This window comes from Acipenser ruthenus, chromosome 4, assembly GCF_902713425.1.
Source record: "Acipenser ruthenus chromosome 4, fAciRut3.2 maternal haplotype, whole genome shotgun sequence".
Taxonomy (NCBI): Eukaryota; Metazoa; Chordata; class Actinopteri; order Acipenseriformes; family Acipenseridae; genus Acipenser; species Acipenser ruthenus.
In genome coordinates, this window is record NC_081192.1 from 38,692,425 (window position 1) to 38,718,217 (window position 25,793).

The window sequence follows — 25,793 nt, forward strand, 5'->3', positions numbered from 1 at the left end:
TAAAACATGCTCCGTTGGTGTGTGTGATTTACCCTTAGAATTCCATTTGTGAACTAATTCTCTGTCCCTATAATTTCTGTGCACTTCAAGCTTTGTTATTCCATTGTTTAGGAGAGTCCCAGTGGGCGGAAGGTCCATGTGAGGAGATAACTGCTCCTCAGTGTCCAGCAAGATAAGATGAGAGGGAAGTCAAATTAATTGCATGACATTTGTAATCACAATTACAAAGTATAATGTAGGATTACAATAATAATCTGACCAAAAACATGAACAGTTTCAGATTTATACAAATGTGATAAATATATAAAAAAGTACCCTTTCAAAGGATTGCATATATAAAACTACAGTATATACCTAAACTAGATTAAATTACAGTCCAAATCATTTTTGAAAAAAAGGATTCCCCAACCATTTGTCTATACGAGTATACTGTATTTCAAAAGGCAAACTGCATTTGTAACATCAACCACCACCAGAGAGAGCTCAATCATTTGAGAGATGAGACTTTTCTTATTGACATCTGTTACATTCTGGGCTCCCTCTGGTGGTTTATTTCAATAAATAATGACATTCAAATACAGTACGTTAACTTGTGTTCAATACACAGATGTAATCCATATCCTTCATGAGAGAAATATTAAATAATTGACAAACAAAATAAGAGGGACATGAAAAAACAATGTGTGTATATATATATATATATATATATATATATATATATATAAATAATGTGTTACTGCCCATCACTTTTTCTTAAACTAAATAGCCTACCAACTGTATTTATTTGAAGGGCGACTAGTGGGGGAGATTTCTCATTTCTTTTTTTACTGTTATATTGTTCAAACCTTAGTGAGGCATATTTCCAATCCTTTGTCTTTAACTTCTTACATTTCATTTGGAGACTGGAGTTACACTTTGAAAATACCCCCCAGTGATTCTTAATGATATATTATTTATGTGTCTTATGTGCCATTAAGCTTTTCAAAGCAACCAGTGATTCTTGTTTCACTTGATGGATTTCAAGCAGCAAGCGTATTGGGTGCTTAACATTTTACTATAGCATATAATAAACAGAATTTACATTGTACACTTAAAAAGAGAAGTTATGTTTTATGTAATTAAGTGATTCTCACTTGCATTACTTTAAAATAAAATACCAAGATTAAAAATGACCTGGCCAAATACATTTTGGACAATGTGAAGCCTATTATTAAAATATTAATTTGTGTTTTCAAAAGAAGGGTGCTGATAAACTTAAACATTCCTGGTAGCATTAATCTGGGTTTAGTTTTCTGAAGAAACACCATTTTTTTAAATTGTATTTTATCCAGAAACATGTGGAACACATTCTCCCTATATGCAGGCAGCTTTTCCTACCAAGACTTTCCAAAACCATTACACCATTGTTACTGTAAGTACTGAGTAAGGAAACCATATAATTCTACTTAACCTTTACCATGCTAGCTATAATGCAAGGAAAGCTGGTTTGGGAAGGCAGATTTAAAACAATTACTGAAGAGGAGAGTATTGTCATGTTGTATTTGATTATAGATGCTGACTCACCCTGTGTGTCATGGACTATGTCCAATCGGTTTTGCAAGTCTGTTCAAATAAATGGCAAGAATAGAGGGTGCATTCTCATTGGCCAATTCCCTTTACAATCAATTCACTTTGGGAGAGTGGAGGTGCCATTTTATATAACACACTCCAGGGTCAAATATGATCCAATATCCACAGGCCTAGGTTGTTTAACTGAACTTGGCTTCAACTTGTACAGGTATTTTATTTAGAACATACTTTTGAAAAAAAAAAAGGTGCATTTTTGAGGATAGGGTACATATTTCATGAATCTTTGGCTCTTCAAGATCATGTAGTACAATCTGCTGATTTGCAAGCCAAGTCTGGGGAATATGTGCTGGGCACTTTTATACATGGTTGTTTAGAATTCTGCTTAACCTCTTCCAATGCTCTGTGTTAATGTTGGGAACCAGTTAACCATATCCTGGTTAATAAACTTTTTGAAAGGATGCTTACAGTTCTGATTAGCCTTTTTGATAATCACTGGACAACACAATTCATTAACTCAACCCTATAATGGGATATCAGTTTAGTACTTTAGATAACACTGTTAGGAAGGCCAGGGGTCATTTACACCTTTGTAACCAGAAATAAATAGAAACCAGCTGAAGTAAAACAGTAGAAACCAACCAATTCCAGAACATCATTCAAGATACCAAAGCTAGGATATCGGTGGAAGATACTATTACAATTGATAACTTGTCACACTTAATCTGGATATGCCCATGGAATATTGAAAGGGAAAAAAAAAACATGTGTGAATTGTTATTAGAACATGCAATGTTTTAATTAAAGAAAAAAGCTAGATATTCTTTGAATATAAATAATCTTGGAAATAAAATGTTTAACTTTTACAAATTAAAAACATTTTTCAAGAATGGATAAAGGATTTTTTAAAACTTTAAAAAGTATTTTATTTAGTGTTTTAAAATAAAATCTACTTCCAGCTACCACCCCTGCACTGACTCGGGAGGGGCGAAGATGAATACACACTGTCCTCCAAAGTGTGTGCTGTCAGCCGCCCGTTTCTTTACACACTGCAGGCTCACCATGCAGCCACCCAGAGCTACAACCCTGGAGGACAACGCAGCCCTGGGCAGCTTACAGGCAAGCCCGCAGGTGCCCGGCCAGACCACAGGGGTCGCTGGAGCGCGGTAAGCCGAGGACACCCTGGCTGATCCAAGCCCCGCTGCCGCCCGGGTAGCGCTCAGCCAATTGTGGGATACAAATCAACTATAAAGTATCTGACAATATATAAAACATGCACTAATCAAATAAACGTGTAAAATGTAAAACATACAAGTGCCAAATAAACATGTGAAAGATGGTCCATGACAACTGAAACTTAGTGGTGACACGCCAGGCATTTTACAACAGCCCCATAAGATATTTGATATTGTGCTGCAAATCATTTTCTTAAAAAAAAAAAAAAAAAAAAAAAGCTACACTGTAGTTATGCTGGCTTAGATTGCATTATCAGTGTTACCATATTACATTTGCATTGTTATCAGTGTTACCATGTTTCATTTCAGGCAAGATTTATTGCATATGGTTTCTTCATAAAACAGAAGTGGAGCCATTTGCCAATACAGAGGCTTATAACCTCATGTGTGGGAAGTTGTTAAGTACCTGGAAAAGAAGAATCTTTCAGGAGGTTTATAGACAGTGTGGTACACAAGTACTAGAATTCAGCACTGTATTTTTCCCATGTCAACTGTCAGCAGGGGAAAATGTAGTCTGGAGTCCTAACCAGGGGGAATCAGGACTACATTACCCAAGAGACACTGCCCTGGGTCATTGGGTCATCAATGAGAAGCATCCAAGGCCGATTAAGCCATAGATAAGAAGATAAATGCTGTGGTCTGGAGTCTGTTAAGACTTGAGAGGAGACCTGTAAAAGTATGTGTGTGTATATATATATATATATATAACGTCCGGTGTTAGTTTAAGGATTTGTGGAAAGTTTTGTTTAAGCACTCCTTGACAGAGTTAGGAGTAGTACTTTTATGCACAATCAGACAGTGAAAATGTCCCAGAACGTGGCAAAATAAACCCCACAACAGTTAAGTGCACTAACATGCTTCTCTTTACACAGCTGTTGGAAGTTCACCCAGCAGCTAACAATGGTACTCATGGCAGTATGAGTCACCTGTTGAGAAAGCCCTGGTTCAAGCCCTCATTCCCTACAGAGGTAACTGAACCTGGATCATGCCCTCCAATTACTTGGACACCTGATGTCAAATTGACCTGTTCCTGCCCTGGTATGCATTAGATTATCCAGAAGTCAGCCACATTTTTACATGTGCCTGTTATAAATACTCAAATTAAAAGTGTATGATATTACTATCCACAACAAAACTTATCTTGAGTTACAGAAACTGTGATATATCTAAACAGTAAAATGTGCAATTAACATACTAGTACTGTAGTTATCTACTATAACACAGCCTTATGGCTAAGGCTTGTTTGTACCATTTTAATTAGCAGACACAGAACAGTACTTTAAAACACTTTTATTAGTTACAGAAATAAAATAAACAAGAACTTAACTCCCACATATAGTGCTAAACTTTCTTTTTTATTTTAGTACACTGGACAACTAAGTCATTTACCAACTACAAAAACACTTGCTTCACACACAGTTTACAAATTAACCAAATACTAAGATTCCCACAGTACCTTTTCTTTCATGTCTTCATACACAGACCTCAGCTTTCCACAGACTGCCCAGTACAAACAGATTGACCTGCTTAACTACCTGCCTGCTGATTACAGTCAGGTGAAACTAATTCAATTAATAAAACAATTAAACAGGTAATGAATTAAATCTGTGGCTGCGCAAACACAGCCACAAAACCCAAATCTACATTTATTTGGCTGGGATAGAAATGAACCCCATCCTTGCCAACCACAACCAACACATAACCCAACACTATTTACAGGCAGGCCTCTGCCCTGCCACACTACATGGATGTGGATGTGGCTGCTGATGCTTGTTAGATAGGCATTACTGTGCCACACACTAAATACAAGCAGGAAGTTAAAGTGTCCAAGGGAGACATACTGAAATTTAGGGACAACTACCTCAGGCTTCCCACAAAGGATTCCGGCTCATGGCTATTCAAGTTACATTTATTTAATTTCTTCCAAACTGCACATAGTCAAGCATTATTCTGGTTTCATACTACATACCTTTTGTCCAATAACCCAAACCTAACTAGGTTTGTTACGGTACAGTAGTCTCCTTTTACCCTTCTCTCTGACTGAGCCTAACTGTCAGTGCATAACCATCTAAAGGGGGCTTAATAACAGTTATTAAAGGAGACTTAAGGAGGCTGTGTGGTTCAGTGGTTAAAGAAAAGGGCTTGTAACCAGGAGGCCACTGACTCATTGTGTGACCCTGAGCAAGTCACTTAACCTCCTTGTGCTCTGTCTTTCGGGTAAGATGTAATTGTAAGTGACTCTGCAGCTGATGCATAGTTCACACACCCTAGTCTCTGTAAGTCACCTTGGATAAAGGCGTCTGCTAAATAAAGAAATAAAAATAAAGGCAGCTGCCCTGGACAGGTCTTAAAGGGATCATTACAGCAGCTGTGGTCCAGAGATCCTGAAGTAAACCGTTGAACCCTCCACAATAAAAAGTTTGAACATAATTTGCATTAATGCCTTGTTAACATTAAGCATCCAGAAAGAGTTAATTATTGTAAATTGTACCTGGTGTGGAAGGGTATCTGGGAGTGGTGTGTGAACACAATGAAAATCCTACCAACCATATGTCGGGGTGTTTTTAGTTTGCTCAACTATCTAATACTTATTGGATTCCAGAAATTCTCTTTTGCCTTTCTTACAAAATTGCTTTCTAAATCAAGTCAATACATATTTTCTAAGTACTCATTTGAGTTGCTTTAAGAACTATGGACCCAACTCAATCGATTCTCCTGTCTGTCCCACGGCACAGTTAATAAGAATGAAAGGCTCAACCTTACAGGTAAAGTACAGGTATATTTTACATACATATTTTGTATCGCCATGGCTATGGGAGCGTGAATCCTCTATATAAATGTTTATATCTTCTGTCTCCTTGTCTATGTGCTCAGTGACTGCCACTGAACAGACACACATGCCATTCAGAAGACCCAGAGTTCTACGCTCCAGTGAGAAATACTGCCTGCTGTATCAGCTTGGTTATGTGAGTGCCTACAACAAAAAAACTCTTATGCCAACCTGGACTTTCTTCACTGTAGAAAAGCCTATAAGAATCCAATTTTATTTGCTCAAGCTAAAGCTCCAAGGTTTAAAAAACAGCATAATAACATAAATAATAATAATAAGAAAGAAAAACACCTATACTATTACTACTACTACTACTACCACTAATATTAATAACAATAAAACATTTCTCTTGCTTTACCATTCTTTCATTATGCTGTACTATGATTAACCAAGCAAGGACTCACTTGGTTTATTTATAAATAAGAGCTTGTAATTGCCGGACATCATACCAAACTGCTTGAGAGCTGATGTCCGCGTTCCAGAAAACCAAAGTCCACAGTGTGATTTCTATCCTGGTAATACCAATATTACAGAGGCTTTTCTTTATCCACCAAGTAAGTCTGTAATCTGCTTGTTTATATGCCATAAAATCAGAGATTTAATATTATGGCATTTAAATGAAATACATTTAATTGTTTCTTATTTATTTTGAATATTTTCAGATTTTTTAAAAAATGTTTCATTGTAAGTGGGAAAAAGACAAGACTATTTTAATACAAGCTAAAACTTAAAATTAATTAACTAACTAACTGAATAAGTAAAGACCAACTTTTCACCTTTGGGTATTTCTTTTTCTAACCTATGTTAAACAATGCCATTTCCGTTTTCCTTTAGATCTGAACAAAGCACATGATGCACTCTTGATATGCAACGCTGTTCTTATGTACCCTGCTTTTAAAAATAAGAGCTTTGACCCTAAGCAATACAATTACCACTAGGTGGCAATGTTTTCAAAGTTTACTCATATAATTTTTCTGCAAATACTGTGCACAACAGGAAACAAAGACTGTTTTTTTATTTTATTTATTTTAAAGGGGGTTAAACTTTAAGCTTTGAAATTCACTGACAGACTTTTATAATTTTAAAACCCATGAAAGTGTTATTTTAATATATTTTGTACATTTTGTACTTTTCAATTAATCTGCAAACAACAAACGGAATGTTCCATATAAAAGTTTACCATAGTAAAAGCATGATAAAGCATAGGTAAGGTATTTTATAAAATAGCTAAGTGTGAAGCATATTAATAAACCCAGCCAAACTTTTATAATGGGTGTCAGTTATGTTTTTGTATTGCAGGAATCTGGGACTAACTTCCACAGGGTGCTCTTGAAGAAATATGCCAGTCAGTACAATGGTGTGAATGTAGTGTCAGGCCCAGCATTTGCTTTTAACTATGATGGACTCTTTAATACTCCCGATCTATTTATACAGTAAGTTTTAAAAAACAAGAAACGCAGATTTAAGATATATTCTCTAATTTTTCTTTTTTTTACATTAATATAATAAAAACACAGACAGTTCTTGAAAGTTTGTATAGCATTTGAAGATATTTTATGGATCAAGAGACTGGTAGTCAAATCTATTCATGCTGTATTAAACAATTTTACATTATTACATTTTCTCGCTGTCCAACCCTAAGATCTCCTCTTTATTCAGGTGCCAAAAAATTCCCACAATATAATTTCACTGTGCTTTTACCACAGTTTAGTGCAGTGAACTTTTGGTATGCCATTCAACTTTTTCTTTGACTATATAATATGGTAAATGCTTCTATATTTCCAACTAAAGAAAATACATACCATTAAAACTAATTGTTACACAGCGACTTGTTGTCTTTTGTAGACTAGATTTACCCCCGTCAAATATTTGTTTTCATTTCTTCACAGGTTTGTTTCAAAATTTGCCAAAGTTTTCATTTTCCATTGCAATTTGATAATTATGACTTTTTTTTGTAAGGGCAGAGATTCAACTGTATTACTTGTATATAACTGGATTCACATCAAAATGTGCAGCAAATCAAGAGAATCACAGTATGTGAAAGCAAAGTGAATCAATGGAGTTGAGCTTACTGCAGTTCATTTGCTTCCATTTGTGAAACAACCCATTCCCTCCAAATGAACTTTGTTTTATTTGGAAAGAAACCATATGCCCCAGTCTGTTTTTATAAATAAAAACCAAAGTAATTACAACTGAATTAGCACTTCTTAGTATATGTACGGAATTCACATACTGATTAAGAGACATACATACAAATAGGGGGGTTCATACCCCTAGATAATAACATAAATAAGTTGTGCTAAAAAATATTCTTTTCAAGCTTAATCACATCTGGAGAAGCATTTCTCTAGATATACATATGCATATAAAAACGTAAGAGACAAAAGACAGAGTGTTTTTTAACCTCCTTATTCTCATACTATCAACAAAAACCTGCGCTAAAAAATATACTTCTCAAGTTTCAGCACACCTGAACTAGCGGTTCTCTAGAAATGTGCAAAGCAGAGATATGCCTGCTACTAGTTTATTCCTGTTGCTGGGTTCACGCATTCTTAGTGGGACCTAAAAAGTGGGTAGACTTCTACTGCAATTGATTAAATTTATATATGTCTTATTTAGTTTGTATTGCAATTGACTGTAGAAATTGTAAATTCCATTATTTGCTTTAGAGGAATATTTACACCTTTTCTTTCCCAGTTATTGTTTCCGTGCAGAACCATGATGAGTCCAAGTGAGTTGAAAACCTCCTGTGGTTCCACCAAAGTAATGTCACAGCCGTTGAGTGGATAACAGTAACAGACTAGTCCCAGACCTCCTTCATGAAGACCAGACCTACTTCTGCCATTCAGAGTGGTCTGAAGTCCATTCTTCTGTCACTGGAGCAATTGACCTGGACTTTAAATGAACAATAACTACAATCAATGTCATTACCTCGTGCAGTGTTACTACTTGTGCTAATAGTAGGTAAGAAATTGATTTTAAAGCCTTGGACTTATTATAACATATTCTAATACACTGTACAATTATGTATTCCCTATTTTGTGTATTTTTTTACTTGTAATGTAATGGGTAACCTGGCCCAAAAGATAGTAATGTTTAGTTGTGTTCCCAATATTTCGTTTTTACTCATGCTAGTAATTTGTAAACACGCTCAATATTATTATTTTTGTGTCTTTTTATACAAAATCAGTCAATATACCAGTCTATATTAAATGCACATAATGTTTAAGCATCTGCGTTTACAAACCTGTGAAACCTAATTTAATGTGTACTATATGAAAAAAAAAACATTGTTTCAGTATGTATTGAATATTGTTTCTGTTTTGTGATTCAAATTTAGCTTGTATTTGGAGTATAGCTGTCCACCACCTGTCAGCTTGCAACTTGATTTCAGCAATTAACTATTTTTAAATAGTTGTCTTATTTTAGAGAAAAAGGCCGATTGTAACGGTAAAATGTACAGCATTAAAAAGAAGAAAAATGTAAGGCATTTCAGTGTGACTGGCTAGTCCTGACCCCTCAAGTTATGCTTTCATAACTCAGTTAACAAAAGTCACACCCATTGCACAGTCAGTTGCATTACTCATCCCTTTAATTAAAATGGTTAATACATGATTGTAAAAAACAAGTTTAAGAATGAGGTCATCCAGAGTTGTATGTCTTCTGTGTTTCCAAGCACAGTTCTCTGATGCTGTATTATGAATACAACACATACTTGTCAGATAGGATTTTTTTTTTGATATTTCACTTTTCTTAAACATTTATAAATACGTGCTTACACTGGTTGTCAGTGTGTTAGATTTGAGAGGTAAGGCCCTATTTTAGAGAGGAATAAAATAATTATCATACGTGTTTTATTCATTCAGCAACAACAGTATGCTCACTCTTTGTTTTAGGCTGTTGAAGACAGCCACCATTACAACATGCTAAACTCTCTTTTACTAACCCTGTTCTTTTTCATCTTACAATGATTTTTTTCCTCAAGGAAGATACCTTGTTTAGCTATTTTGCATTTAGAACATGAAATTCAGTTACAGACAATTGTCCGGCAGTTCAGACTACAAAGGTTCATAACTGGCAGCATTTGGGTTTTTGAAAAGCTAGAAACTTGCAGTAGATTTCTGTCTTGCACTTTCAGAGTGTTTGTTATCCAGGCCAGTTACACCACCACCACCACTCACTGTACATGATAAAATACATGTACACTAGAGACCTGGTAGAAACATTAATAGATAAACATTTTCCATAAAAAAAATATATTTTATAACTGGGAACTGCAGTCATGCTTGTCATTATCATACTTGTTACACATTGGGTGAAATACATTATATACATTTTCTATTTACAAATTCCTTACACATCATGGAACCCCCCCTCCCTCCCTTACGCACACAGTAAACAGGATAAAAATATAGAGCAAGTATTTACAGTCTTTCAGTCTGAGTAACATGCTAGTTTTTCATTGCAGTCCATACTGTCTATCACCGCAAATGAAATTAACAAACTGTCCTCAGAGTCTTTTATCAATATTCTGCATATTTTGTCTTAGAACGTTCTGTTTTTTTTTTCTTGCTTAAAGCTGCAGTGCTTCACAATATGGTTCATCTAAAGTGTAAATGGTGGGTCTCTTGTGTTTACTGCATTATTCTAGCTGTCTACTTTGTCAGAAGGAAAACCTTGAGGTCCAGCATTTAAATCAAAGCCGGTTTCATCTAGAGGGACACATATATTATTATATTATTTGTTTATTTCGCAGACGCCTTCATCCAAGGCGACTTACAGAGACTAGGGTGTGTGAACTATGCATCAGCTGCAGAGTCACTTACAACTACGTCTCACCCGAAAGACGGAGCACAAGGAGCTTAAGTGACTTGCTCAGGGTCACACAATGAGTCAGTGGCTGAGGTGGGATTTGAACTGGGGACCTCCTGGTTATAAACCTGGTTCTTTAACCACTGGATTACTTGCAGCAGTATCTGATTATAAATAAAATCATAAAGTTCTGTTATAGCTAAAGAAGCAAAATAGTGTGCTAGACCTTTAAGCTTATATTGCTTCAAAGCATCTGATTACTAAGAAGTTTCTGATGTAACAATAAGTTTATGAGGCTATATTATGTAATACAGTATACAAGTACTGGCTCTAAATATTACAATAATAGTTTCTGAATTACAATGTGTGATTGACACTACTGTACTGTTAAAGTAATTGTGCTTTCATACACTTTCCCTTTAGAATAATGACAACCACATTCATTAACCACCTGTAAAAAAAAAAAAAAGTAGCAGAATACTTATATTTTGAATCTATTGAACATGGGGTCTGACATTTGGAAGACAGCGTTGTCCCTCGGGCAGTTGTTATGGCAGGCACAGGTATTGATGAACATCATTGTCTTCTTGATGGTTTTGCCCCTGGGACACCGGAATTCCACCTGCACAGTTTTGGTGCTATGCGGGGTACAGCACCTCCCATCACTGCACACGCCGCAGTACCTGGGTTTGTAGGCATGTACACTGGTGCAGTTCTTAAACTCAAAGTGCGTTGGCTTCATAGTCTTCTTTGTTCTGAAACACTTCTTCCCCTTCTGATTCACAGAGAAAGAAAAACAGGCTTATGTTTGTAAAATAAACATGTCAGTTTAGTACACACAAACGCATAATGACATTTTCCTCTTTGGAATACTGTACCAGCAATGGTCAGTGCACATTCGAGTGATGTACAGTACAGGAAACACCGTTGCAATCATCCGTAACTATTAAACACTGAATAGTGCAGAATTTGGAAATACTTCAAGAAACTTTGACTAGAAGTCTTTCAATATCTTGAAGTAAACCCCCCCCCCCCCCAAAAAAAACATATAATTTACTAATCAGATTAATTGGTGTGTTTCTGCCTTAATTAACACTGGCATGGAAATGTCAAGCAACATTCTTTAAGGGTTTATACGCCTTTACTTATCAATAAGAAGGCAACAAACTTAACACTAGCCAATCCTGTTTGATAGTTATAATCACATAATAGGCTGAGAATAAATGGGAAGGTTTAAAGAATGACAGATGAAAAGAAAACGCTTTATGCCATAAAAAGGCTGTGGCTTCAAAAGCAGAACGCCTAAAGCCATTCTCTGCCTCATACCTTGCTTGTCTGCTTCTGATGTTCCTTCTCACATGGTCTGACCATGCACAGGCGGTTCTGCTTCCCCATCTCACAGCGACGGTTCCTGTTGGTGACCCGTGTGGACACCCCCATTCCACAAGACTTGGAGCAGGCGCCCCATTCCGTTGTCTGTTCAATGCAGTTAATGCTGGGATTAAAGACGTCAACTCCATAGGTGTCTTCCTGTCTGTAAGCTGTTTAAAAAGAACAATACATTTATTGGCAGCTGTTGTCCCATTCATCAAAAATGTCCAAAAGCTGAATTATCTATGATGGATACATCCTCCCCATATCGTTTGAAACTATAAACTAATACTCTGACACATGGAATTTCACTTATATGCCACTTAGATTTAATACGTAACTGAAAATGACATGTACCTGATGGTTTAAAATATAATCGGCATTTCAAGCCCCTCCTTGAATTTCTTCCTATACAGTCCGTATTAAAAAAAAGCAAACATGATCCAAGGTTTCCATGTGAAACTGGTAGACAACAACACTAAAAAAGTCTCTGACTGATTGAAAGCATTCCAACAATAACCAGGATGTTATTACTGCAAGCACGTACTCACCTGCCATCACAAAACCCCCAAGGGGTGATTCTGCCTTGGAGTCACACACCCACTTCTCACAGCATTCTCCTGGAAGTTGGACTTTCCTGGGGAAGGGGCAGTCTGGGCCTGGGAGCAGCACATCCAGGTTGCAGCGTGGCACGCAGCTGATCTGGCCGTCCCTGCAGACACACTGGTATTTGCAGCTAGGCTGGAATGTTTCACCATTCTGATAGACAGAGCCATCAAAGACACAGATGTCTCCTTCCCAGGCTACAAAAGACAAGAGGCCTTTGTTAAATGAACCACTGCTTTAGATTTTTTTCATTACAAAAATTGATTCCAAAAATGATTTCAAGGGTATGCTACATAAACCTGTTGTAATCCAATAAAGCTGCAATAGTTTTATATGGTTACTTCTGTGCTCTTCAAGTAAGCTCAGGTTTATCTTGGTAGGCAAACCATTTTAAAATTATATAACTTGGACTCACTCTTCAGAATTACATTTGCCCACTGTTTTTGTGCATTTTTTGTCATAATATCGTAAAAAATAATGAATCATTTTATCTGGATGCCTTAACATTGCAGTTCTTATAACGTATCTACAAAATCACCAATCTGATTATTTTAAGTGTGGGTATGTTTTATGCTGTAAGCAATCTGTTCTCACCCATGCAGACTCCTACTCTCTTCCTCGGATCAGCACTGTAATCGCAGCGCAGTGCTTTGTGTGTGTCGCAGGGGCTTCTCTCTGAGCAAGCTTCTCCTTGCTGCCGGGAACAAACCAGGCAGCACGCGCAGTCATCCAGTATTAGTTGAACCCCGGGAGCGCACATAGGCGGCTCGGTCGGACACCTGCACTGAGATGAGCATTGCTGGGAACTCACTTGGGACCAGAACTGTGAAAAAGAAATACTGCAATAGGTAAGCGGCTGGTGGTACAGTAGGCTTGCAATTGCAAATGTGTACAAATTGAGATGCACCGATGGTTTATTGTATTCGTTGCCAGTGCTTTCACATGCTTTGTTGGTAGAAGCTCAAATCGTAAATGTAAGTTTATGATTAAATAGGCGTCATTCATGGAAAGCTAAAAACGTTAAAGTACATTTTACTATAACACGATTAACAGTTTATAAAGACATTTCACCTGATATATTTGTAAGTCAATTCTGTTGCTTTCTCATTTTCAGATTAGCAAATATTCTACTGTAGTACCGCGTTAGTTACGTTTACAAACAAATGGTGGAAAATAGTAAGGAAAAGCAAATAGGTTTCTCTAGATAATATGTTTATAATCGTTTTTTTTTTTTGGTAACAACAGTATAACTCATTATTTCCTAACGTATGGTCATTTCTTTAGAGAGAAATGTCCAACTCACCAGCTTCAAAACAAAAAAGAAAAATAGTTGCGCAATTCTTGCCTGGAGTCGTATCATCTCGTCCTCTCTGTTTATTAACTTTCCCAAGTCTATCTGTTATCTTCCACTTTTCCTGCTGGTCAGATCTCTGGAATTTCCTTTTTGCACAATATTAAAAAGCCACAGAATAATATATAAAGCTCTCTTAGGAGGCAGTGAGCTGATTGGATAAGATACTGCAAAACAAACCACTATTGCACAGGTTAACAGATTTCTGATTGGATGGCAGTGGAACACTGTTTTTGACAGCATGCTGTTTAAATACTCTCATCCCAGGCCTGACCAGCTGCTGGTACTTAATAACTGTAAGCGGGAAACACTATTAGGGGAAGGTGACGAACATTTTGTATTCATGTCAAGATGATCTTATTGAAAAAAAACTTACAATCAAATATAAAAAATTAATTGGAACGTACATTACAATAAAGTATGCATTTTCAAAATATAAATAAATAAAATCAATATTTAACTTGAAAAGGTAATTTCCAGAACCAGCAAACAGAATGTGTAAAGCACAGGTCATATTTTAGTGTGCCGTTTAATTCCTAGTTTGTGTTATGTACTGCAGGATCAAATCTCAAACCCAGGATTGTGCTATTTCTGACATAGCAGTTTCACAGAAAATAACGTCAGTTACAAGGACAACCCTCAATGCCAAAAATAAAACTGGCAGCTATCCCATCGCAGGTGCTTGCCCTTACTGACAGTACAAAATAGGAACACGTTTAGACAAAAGTTGGTAACAAGTGGATTGGTGAATCTAGTCATAGGAGCTGAGGTTGTAAAAGCTTGGTGCTATAGCTGACATGTTGTCATTACCATGAATGTTGCTCCCCACATTAACCATGATTGGATGGCGATGCGATGGAGACCTGATGTCAACCAAACTGTATGCAGGTAAAGGGGGGAACTGGTTCTGTGATACTAAGAGAGTTATTGACTGTTTTTTAAACACTGTCCGGCATTGAAATATATTAGAAATATATTTTTCTATATTATAAATACAGCTTCTAGAATCTCATTTTGTACTTTATTTAATCTTCAAAAGACATGGTAACAAAAGTCACCCAACATGTGACAAGACCATTACCTTTTTTTCTGTGTCCCTGGGTTGTTCACCAATATTTTCTAATTGTTCAGTAGTTTTTTTTATCCAGGTTTATTTCTGGTTGGAGTGGATGCACGCATACATTTGTAAGAGAATCTAATGAATTGAGAATAAGTAATTTGAAAGACAAGAAACTCCTGACCCAATGAATCTTAACTGTCTGGGTGCAGCAGGATAATATGCACTGCATGGCTTTGTAAGACAGTGGCTTGAAGGCAGGTCCTTTAGACTCCACCAAGGCTCAAGGTCTGCTTTTTCTCTGAGCCAGGCCATATTAGCCATTCCCCAGCGCTAAGCCACAAGTTCATTTTTCCCAAAGCAGCAAAAGACCAGGGACATCACAGCACCACACAGTTGCTTTCTCTTGATCTTTTTGTCCTAACAGCATCTTCAGCCAGGGTCACAGTTTTATACTGCCATTCATTTCTTTCATATGTGTAATCTTTAGCTGCTTGCAGCTGTGCTTCATCCTGTCCAGAGGAGATGCTTGATTTCACATCTTTTTAATACATCCAACTTCCTGCGTTTGGGAGGATTTCAAGTTTTTAGCGCATGTTTATATACACGAGAAGAAAACACTTGGGGATGAATGGTGCACAGAGTTCACTGATTTATTTATTTATTATTTAGTTTTTGTATGAATGGAAACTTTTGCTATGCACTTTCATTGGGATAACACAAGATAGTACAGGTTGGAAAAACATACATCGCAGAGAGTCCCATTGACAGCATAGTGAAAGCAGACCTGTCTAGACTTGGTCTCTGATTTGATCGACTCTGATGACTACTTTAAAAAAGGTGATTTTGTTGTGAAGTTGTGTTATATTAATATGTAAGGAAATCATGTTCCATATTTGAATGACCCCAGTGTTTGTTTGTCAAAATAAAAGCAAATTATTCAAGGGCTGTTTGAAGTGGAGGGTTTGTGATTGGGTAGTGTAAAGGGGGGTTTGTTGTGTCTTTTCATGTGGTCTGGTTGGGGATGAGGGCTCCTTTCCTCTAAAAATCACCGAAATCAGCCTCTAATCAATCTCCTTTTTGATTTCTGTGCCAAAGTGTGACCAGTGCAAGACAATATTCTATGTTTTGAATTACGTGGGCCTCTCACCTTTTGACCACTTGTTGGCAAAAACACAAAATATGTGTAGTCCTGATTTGAGATCCCCGAGAAGCCACTGACACTTGAATCAAGTTCTTAAATGACCTTAACTGTGTGGAAGAAATGGTAGTAGAGTGATTCACAACTGGTCAAATAATTTTAAGCTGGAAGCCAAAAAATGTTACAGTTCTATGTTTGCTGTCTTTGTCTGGTTTCTCTCAAATGGAATCCAGTAAATTGTGCGTCAAAGTGCACATGTTACCAGGAGAGAATTATTATTATTATTTTTTGGAAATTTTCTCCCAATTTAGAATAGCCAATTATTTTTAGGCTCAGCTCACCGCTACCAACCCCGTGCTGACTCAGAAGCGGTGAAGACGAACATACAGTGTCCTCTGAAGCATGTGCCGTCATCCGGCTGCTTCTTTTCACACTGCAGGTCCAACATGCAGCCACCTCAGAGCTACAGCATCGGAGTACAATGCAGCTCTGGGCAGCTCACAGGCGCGCCCGGCCAGACTACAGAGGTCGCTGGTGCGCGGTGAGCCGAGGACACCCTGGCCGCCCTAAGCCCCCCCCACCCCCCGGGCGGCCAATTATGCGCTGCCCCCGGGGAGCTCTCGTCCATGGTTGGCAGTGGAATAGCTTGCACTCCACGTGGAGCGCCATTACCAGATGCACCACTCGGGAGCCCCCAGGAGATACATTTTGTTAGGATTTCTTTGTTAGTTTAATTCTAAAAAATATCCATAATTGTGTCAACATGGAACAATAAAAGAACCCAGAAGCTAGCACAAGTTTGGCAGTACACCTAGGGGTGTAAATTTGTTTGAGAAGTGCAAATGAGTTGTATTTCTAACCTGTAGTCTCAGATATGCTTTTGGAAGGCACTTTAACAAATGGTATGGGTCAGATAACTCAAAGCTTTTTACTCCAAATTGATATCGGCACAGATTTCTACAGAAAGGTTAAAGCACCAGTGTGACCAGGCTGGAGACCAGGAAGGAAATCCAGAACATAGTGTTGTGAGTAACACGCTGCTGCGCAGATTTAATTATAAATAAAAAGATTTAACAAAACAAAACACTTTACAAAAACAAAACGGCACGTTGGCCAAAACAGACAAACAAAACAAACAGACACAGAACAAACGAGTATCGTGTTGGTGTAGACCAGCACGCGTAGCAATTGCTTTAGTATTGACTCTCTTATCTTACGACCCGCGTCTCGTTTCGCCATGAACACAACAACCCTGAGTGAGTGACTCGTGCATCTATATATACAGCTGTGCCGGGATTCAATTACTAATTAATCATTCACTTGAATCCCAGAACGTAGCCCAATTTATACCCCATGCACCAATATATACACACACCAACAATAACACACCACATACAACATATAACACAAAAATACGCACAGGGGAGGGGCACCCCGCCACAACCAGTTACAATAAGAATACCTGGGGAATCACCTTTTTATGCAGTCATTAAACCCTAGCCTCATGTACAGACTATGACCAAGATGTCCTTTTTTCATTTTATTGCCCGGTTACACCCTGTTCACTCTATGCTTGCTGCGGAGAAACTGGTCCGTGCCTTTGTCTCGTCTAGACTTGACTACTGTAATGCTCTGCTTGCTGGGGTTTCCAAGAACACCCTAAACAAATTGCAGTATGTTCAAAACTCAGCAACCAGGGTTTTGACTAGGTCTCGATCAAGTGATCCTATTACCCCATGTTCTGGAATCCTTACATTGGCTTCCTTTTAAGTTTCACATTGATTTTAAAATCTTGCTATTGACTTAAGGCTTTGACAGGTGTCACTCCCTTACATAACTGACCTTTTGTCTATTTATACCCCTAATTGCAATTTGCAGTCCACTGATGTTGGACTCTTATGTGTCCCCATGACCAGACTATGAACTGTGGATGATCGGGCCTTCTGTTCCTATGCCCCTAGGTTGTGGAATGCCCTTCCCAAAGAAATTAGGGACTCTGAATCCTTGGGTGTTTATAAATCTCACTTTAAAACTTATTTGTTTAAACTGGCTTTATTTTTAGATTTAATGTTTGATATTTTTCTTACGTACACTGCTTTGTGATGACATGTCATGAGCGCTATAAAATTAAGATTATTATTATTATTATTATTATTATTATTATTATTATTATTATTATTATTATTATTATTAAAAGGAAAAAGTGCACCGTACTTAAAAACAGTATCACCGGAGGGATAAGGACATACTGTAGTGACAGAGAGCACGTTGAGGTCAAACCTTCCTTCTAAATCCCAGACCTTCATTTTCTCTGTGTAAAGAACAAGTAAAGGGATGGAGTTTACAAGGGACCTGATATGTCACAAAAAGCTGCAATAGGGCATTTTTCTTGGAAAATGTATTGAATTATATGTGTGGTTTCTTTATCATTCTTAAAAGTATTTGATTGTTGCACTGTCATTGGCATTGTCAACACTTAAGTGGAAATGCAGAAGTACTCGATAAAAAAATAGAGTGATTAACGATGTCATAGAACTGGAAGTATTTATTTTAATTACTCTTCTTTGTATAATTTAAACTTGTTTTCCAAATGATTTTAACAGATATGGCAAAATCCTGTTAACATCTGTTCACAATACGGATTATAGCCATATAATAGATATTGCCAATGTGTTCCAGAATATCTCATAAAGCAAATATGAAAGGGAACATTTTGAGGCTGACTATAGTCCCATTAGTTTTCAAGAGGGCTGCATATTTTTTATAATATAAAACCACAATAACTTGAACATCTAAACTGCATACATTTGTATTCATGGTACTGTAAGTCAATTAAACTTCTATATTTTCCTTTTGGGACTCTAAGTTCTGTCTACAAAGGAGGGCATTGTTTTATTTGCCAATGCTCCATTGGCCTTAATGCTCTTTAAAAAGTAGATGACATTATTACGTTACTGGAAAACTTAATCTGATTGGGTATAAAAGAAAACTAAACTGAATGACCATGCCTGACTTGTCAAAGGTATGATCCGCTCAAATGATAACAAACATCAATCAAAGGGGGTCAGAACGCAGTGTGACTGAGAGGCTTATCTGGCGGTGGAAATGACAAATGACTGCTTCCTAATGCAATTTGTCAAGACACCGACTAGAGGGGAGGTATGCCTTGATTTAGTCTTTTTAAATAACAAAGATAAAATAACTAAAACAAAGGTCAGAGAACCCAAAAACCCCAAAAGTAATGACTAAAGCTGATTTTTACAATTTTAGAAAAGCAAATTATGAAGGTATGAAACAGAGACTAACAGAAGTAGATTGGAGTAAAATAGAGAAAACATCCACAGAAAAAGGATGGCTGTTTTTTTTTTAAATTTAAGTACTAGAGGTGCAAAACAATTACATCCCAAAAGTAGACAAATCTAAATCTAAAACAAAATGGCCAAAATGGTTTAATAGATCAATTAAAATAATATTCAGTGAAAAAAGGCACTTTACAGAACGTCTAACCTCTTCAACTCCATGACGTATGCATGTACGTCAGTTGAAAACCCACATACAGTACCATGCCGTACCTGCGTACGTCACGCTTCCCATTCTATTCTAGGATCGGTTTCTCAGTCAAGCGTTTCAGGTTTCATTCTCTAAAGCAGTGCTAGTACTGTGGAATGTGCAATGAAAGTTGGGGGAGGGTCAGGTGACATTTTTATCCAATTGCGTGTCATGTAGCAATTCCAGTCTGTATCTGTGGGCGTTTAGAAGGCTGAGATACATTGCAGGGAGCCATTCAGCTTTTACAAGTATATATATATATATATATATATATATATATATATATATATATTAGTGTTTTTAATTATTATTTTTTATTTATTATTAGTTTTACTTGTTTAGTTATAATTTATATAGTTTTTGGCGAAAGCTAAACATGGCAACGTACGTGGTCTTTCTATAATGAGCAACGGGAGTGAAGTTGGTTTGAAGGATTTCGATACCAGCGACAGTGATGCTGACTTATCTGTCACTCAGCGATTATGATGAAGAGGATGTGGAGCCAAGAACAGTACAAACTGAACAAACAGAAGAGCATGCAGCTACTTTACAGGTAAGCCAGCTGCAAATGGGAAGCTGTTTGGTTTGAAATGGCAGTGCTGTGACGAAATACTATCAAAACACAGCGCTGGGTACAGGCAATACGGCAGCCTGATACATCACAATGCCTGCGCAAATTAGCTGTGTACATGCATTTGTGACTATCCCGCCAACACAAGCGAAGCAGACACCGTAAAAAAAGGTACAGGGTCTGCTACGAAAATGAAAACAAAAGAAAAGACAAAAGAAAAATGTGCAGTGGTTGCGAAGGCAACCCGGGGTTCTGTTGTATTGAACATTTCAATAAATGTCACAGAGCAAGTCGATACTGGCAGAGTACTTGGAACTGCAAATGCAAGTCAAAAAGGAAGTTAGACAGGCCAAGAGATAGAATTGAACATTGACAAAGGGGCTAAAACCAGTTCCAAAATGTTTTTCCAATATTATAACTGCAAAAGAACATTCAAAGAGGAGGTTAAATGTCTAAGAGATAAATAGGCAAAATCATAGACGAAGAAAAAAAAATAGCAAATATATTAAATGATTACTTTTCACAAGTTTTTACAAAGGAGGATACAGACAACATGCCCGACATGTCGACCTGTTGCTATCCAGTTTTAAATAACTTTAGCATAACACAGGCAGTGTTAAAGGGACTAGGAGCTCTTAAAATAAACAAATCCCCTGGGCCAGATGGGATCCACCCAAAGAAATGAAAGAAGTTATTTACAAACCGCTATCCAAGATCATGCAACAGTCTCTTGACACAGGGGTTGTACCGACAGACTGGAAAATTGCAAACGTAATACCGATCCACAAAAAGGGCGACAAACCCGAACCAGGTAACTACAGACCAATAAGCCTGACTTCTATTATATGTAAACTTATGGAAACTATAATGAGATCCAAAATGGAAAATTACCTATATGGTAACAGTATCCTGGGAGACAGTCAGCATGGTTTTAGGAAAGGGAGATTGTGTCTAACTAACCTGCTTGATTTTTTTGAGGATGCAACATCGACAATGGATCATTGTAATGCATATGACATGGTTTATGTTGATTTCCAGAAAGCTTTTGACAAAGTCCCGCAAAAAAGATTAATTCTCAAACTGAACGCAGTAGGGATTCAAGGAAATGCATGCACATGGATTAGGGAGTGGTTAACATGTAGAAAACAGAAAGTACTAATTAGAGGAGAAGCCTCAAAATGGAGCGAGGTAACCAGTGGTGTACCACAGGGATCAGTATTAGGTCCTCTGCTATTCCTAATCTACATTAATGATTTAGATTCTGGTATAGTAAGCAAACTTGTTAAATTTGCAGACGACACAAAAATAGGAGGAGTGGCAAACACTGCTGCAGCAGCGAAGGTCATTCAAAATGATCTAGACATCATTCAGAACTGGGCAGACATATGGCAAATGACATTTAATGGAGAAAAGTGTAATGTACTGCTTGCAGGCAATAAAAATGTGCATTATAAATATCATATAGGAGATACTGAAATTGAAGAAGGAATCTATGAAAAAGACCTAGGAGTTTATGTTGACTCAGAAATGTCTTCATCTAGACAATGTGGGGAAGCTATAAAAAAGGCCAACAAGATGCTTGGATATATTGTAAAAAGTGTTGAATTTAAATCAAGGGAAGTAATGTTAAAACTTTACAATGCATTAGTAAGACCTCATCTAGAATATTGTGTTCAGTTCTGGTCACCTCGTTACAAAAAGGATATTGCTGCTCTAGAAAGAGTGCAAAGAAGAGCGACCAGAATTATCCCGGGTTTAAAAGGCATGTCGTATGCAGACAGGCTAAAAGAATTGAATCTATTCAGTCTTGAACAAAGAAGACTACATGGCGATCTGATTCAAGCATTCAAAATCCTAAAAGGTATTGACAATGTCAACTCAGGGGACTTTTTCGACCTGAAAAAAGAAACAAGGACCAGAGGTCACAAATGGAGATTAGATATAGGGGCATTCAGAACAGAAAGTAGGAGGCACTTTTTTACACAGAGAATTGTGAGGGTCTGGAACCAACTCCCCAGTAATGTTGTTGAAGCTGACACCCTGGGATCCTTCAAGAAGCTGCTTGATGAGATTCTGGGATCAATAAGCTACAAACAACCAAACAAGCAAGATGGGCCGAATGGCTTCCTCTCGTTTGTATACTGTCTTATGTTCTTATGTTACTGGGCCATCTAGGGCAGATGCTACTCCCGCCCCTCTCAATATATCGGACATGTGGCACTCAAGCGCGGACATAGTGTGGTGCCAACATAACGACCCCTCACTAGTGCACACTTGGGGACAGGTCCGGTCTATTGAAGGTAAGGATGTTGACGGCGCTGGGGCGCTAGTATTTCCGCACTTCAGTATCAAGGGGCAATTACTGTATAGGGTAAACCCTGCCACGGGCACAGGACAGCCTGTAACACAATTATTGGTTCCCCCGTTTTGTCGGCCCGGGGTCATGAGGCTGGCGCATGATATCCCTTTTGCGGGGCACCTCAGAGCTGACAAAACAAGGGAATGGATATTGGCTTGATTCTATTGGGTAGGACTTCATACTGATGTGTCGAAATACGTAGCCACATGCCCAGACTGCCAGCGAGTAGCGCCGAGTCGAGTGCGTCTCGCCCCTTTGGTTCCACTGCCGATTATTTCCACCCCCTTTGAACGCATTGCAGTGGACATAGTGGGCCCTTTGCTACCTTCTGATTCTGGGTATACGCATATATTAGTGGTGGTAGATTATGCAACGCGATACCCAGAGGCAGTTCCATTGAGGTCCACTAGTGCAGCTGCAATTGCCAAAGAACTAGTGCAGATTATGGCTAGAGTAGGGATCCCAATGGAGATTTTGACTGATCATGGAACCAACTTTCTGTCTAACACGCTACAGCAAGTGTAAAAAATATTAAAAATACGTCCCATCAGGACATCTGTTTATCATCCACAGACAGATGGTTTGGTGGAACGTTTTAATCAGACCCTAAAGCAGATGCTGAGACATTTTGAAAAACCAAGAGCAAAAGCATTGGGCATCGCTTCTTCCCTACCTCCTTTTTGCAGTGAGAGTGGTACCGCAGAGTTCGACAGGGTTCTCCCCCTTCGAGCTCTTGTACGGCCGACAGCCTCGCGGCATCCTCGATCTGTTGAGAGAGGGGTGGGAGGAGCACAAAGGCTCGTCCAATAATGTAGTGCAGCATGTGCTGTTACTAAGAGATCGCCTGGATTTTGTCGGTCGTTTGGCCCAGGGCAACCTCAAATCGGCTCAGTACCGGCAACAGCAACATTACAATAAAAATGCACTAATTCAAACCTTCCGACCAGGAGACAAGGTAATGCTGCTGCTTCCCTCCTCAGAAAGGAAATTATGTGCTAAATGGCAGGGGCCATATGAAGTGATTTGGGCTATGGGAAAGGTGAGTTATGAAATTAGACAGCCCAATCGCCGTAATGAACGTGAAATTTATCATGAAAATTTATTAAAGCCCTAGCAGACAAGGGAGGCCTTATTTATAGCCCCAGGTGATGTAGAGGATGATTTAGGCCCCTGTCCAGAGACTCCTAGCACTAAAATCATTTAGATGGGGGAACAATTGGTTCCAGATCAGCAACGAGAGCTGTGTAAGCTTATTGCGGAGTTCAGCGATGTTTTTTCTGACTTGTCCGGCAGGTTGAATATAACATTATCTTTCCCTCAGGTGTCACAGTACGAGAGAGACCTTGGGGTGATTGAGCCTTCCAGGAGCGAGTGGTGCAGTCCAATTGTCATAGTGGCCAAGAAAGACGGCACCAACCGCTTCTGTGTGGACTTCCAGAAGGTAAACGTTATTGCCAAGTTTGATGTGTACCCTATGCCTCGGGTCGACGAACTTCTAGATAGACTGGGAAAGACGAAGTTTATCTCTACTCTGGACCTGACAAGGGGATACTGGCAGATCCCTTTAACCCGCAGTTCTAGAGAGAGAACCGCATTTTCAACACCAGAAGGGCTGTTCCACTTTAAAACCATGCCATTTGGGCTACATGGTGCGCCCGCTGCCTTTCAGAGACTGATGGACCACGTTTTATGCCCACATCATGAATATGCAGCAGCGTATATTGATGATGTGATGATTTACAGCTCCACCTGGCGAGAGCATTTGGTTAGCGTTACAGCCATCCTTCAGTCTCTAAGAGTAGCTCGGCTGACAGCTAACTTGAGAAAATGTGCATTTGCCTAGACAGAAACACAATATTTGGGATTTTTAATGGGAAATGGAAGGGTGAGACCTGTTGTCACCAAAATCCAGGCTTTGGTTGATGCGGCGATCCCCAAAACCAAGACTCAGGTAAGGTCACTACTGGGCTTAGCCGGTTATTACCGCCGCTTCATCCCCGAGTATGCCACAGTGGTTAACCCTTTAGTAGACTTTACCAAAAAGAGTGCACCAAATTTAATTAAGTGGTCAGCTGAGTGTCAGGGTGTGTTTGATACTATTAAGCGTAAACTTTGCCAGGCCCCCACTCTTATCACACCTGATTAGCCATCAGGCATTTGGATTACAAAATACAAACATTAAACAACACTGCACCTGGATTATAATTGTCTGTTTGTTTATTGATAACCTGCAGACTGTTAACCACTTTGCCACAACTGGTTCAAAATGCCCTAACAATCACTCACAGATTTTCTGTGCAGAAAACAAATCCTCTTCCTTAAGTTACAGATGTCCGAAACCACAGCCACAACACACATTATTTGAATTCATTTAGTCAAGCCAGATGGTCAGATGTCTTTCACATTTCTTACATATTAAATATGACTTTCTTCTCTGTTGTGATTTCTAATCCATTCATCCATAAAAATAAAGAAACAATCATAAACTTGTAAGATGCAAGTTGACAAACGATTTGGCTTGTGCCTTCTGTATTCAAAATGTAAATAATATATCTGTCTCATTCCCTTTGATTTTGCTTTACTATTTAACCATTTGTAGGGGGTAAGGTGTGTGTATACACAAATGCGCATATATATATATATATAATATATATATATATATATATATATATATATATATATATGCACTTGTGTATACACATTACAGTATATAAATCTTTTGTGATGTTATCCTCTGAAAATAACATCAGATTTACATGCTGTAACAAACAGTAGGCTATTAACTTCCCCTTGATTCAAGTTCCAGCCTGAGGTTGATATATATAAGGAAGCTTGCAAATGAGACTATTCAGTTTGTTTAAACATAATTTATGTGTACAACATAACACAACAACAATAATAACTTTGAAGTAATTAGTCAAAGCAAATTCTATAGAATTAACTGCAAGATGTTCTCTCAAAATCACTTGGCTGCAGTTCTTTAAAGGTAATGCTCCATTACTGAAATATCTGATTCCATATCTAAGATATTCTCCAATAGTATGCACCAAAGTAATTCCTATAGTATCATACAGCCGAAAGTCATTTTTTATCACAAGAGTTTTTTTTTCTTCTGTTAAGACAAAATTTCTTCCCTGAAGATCCGTGGGCCAAGAAATTTTTTCTTGGTGAATTTTATCTTGCCTCAAGAAATGTATTCTCATCCCATGGTTATTCAATTCAAGACAAAATTTACTTGAAACAAGAAGTTATTTCTTGTGTTAAGTAATTGTTCTAAATAAACAAATTACCTGATTTCTTGAAACAAGAGATTGTTTTCTTCTCTCAAGTGAACAATTTCTTGAA

The 25,793-nt window shown here is 37.9% G+C and overlaps 1 protein-coding gene across 1 annotated transcript; it reads right to left on the reverse strand.

Moving 5' to 3' along the window:
• Positions 1-9,100: 9,100 nt before the first annotated feature.
• LOC117400654 (CCN family member 3-like) lies at positions 9,101-14,001 on the reverse strand. Its single transcript, XM_034000911.3, has 5 exons — positions 13,724-14,001; positions 13,015-13,243; positions 12,366-12,617; positions 11,770-11,984; positions 9,101-11,218 (listed from the first exon to the last, which is right to left on the reverse strand). Exons 1-5 carry the CDS (start codon positions 13,778-13,780, stop codon positions 10,925-10,927), a joined length of 1,047 nt encoding a protein of 348 aa, XP_033856802.3. The 5' UTR covers positions 13,781-14,001; the 3' UTR covers positions 9,101-10,924.
• Between the last annotated feature and the right edge of the window lie 11,792 nt (positions 14,002-25,793).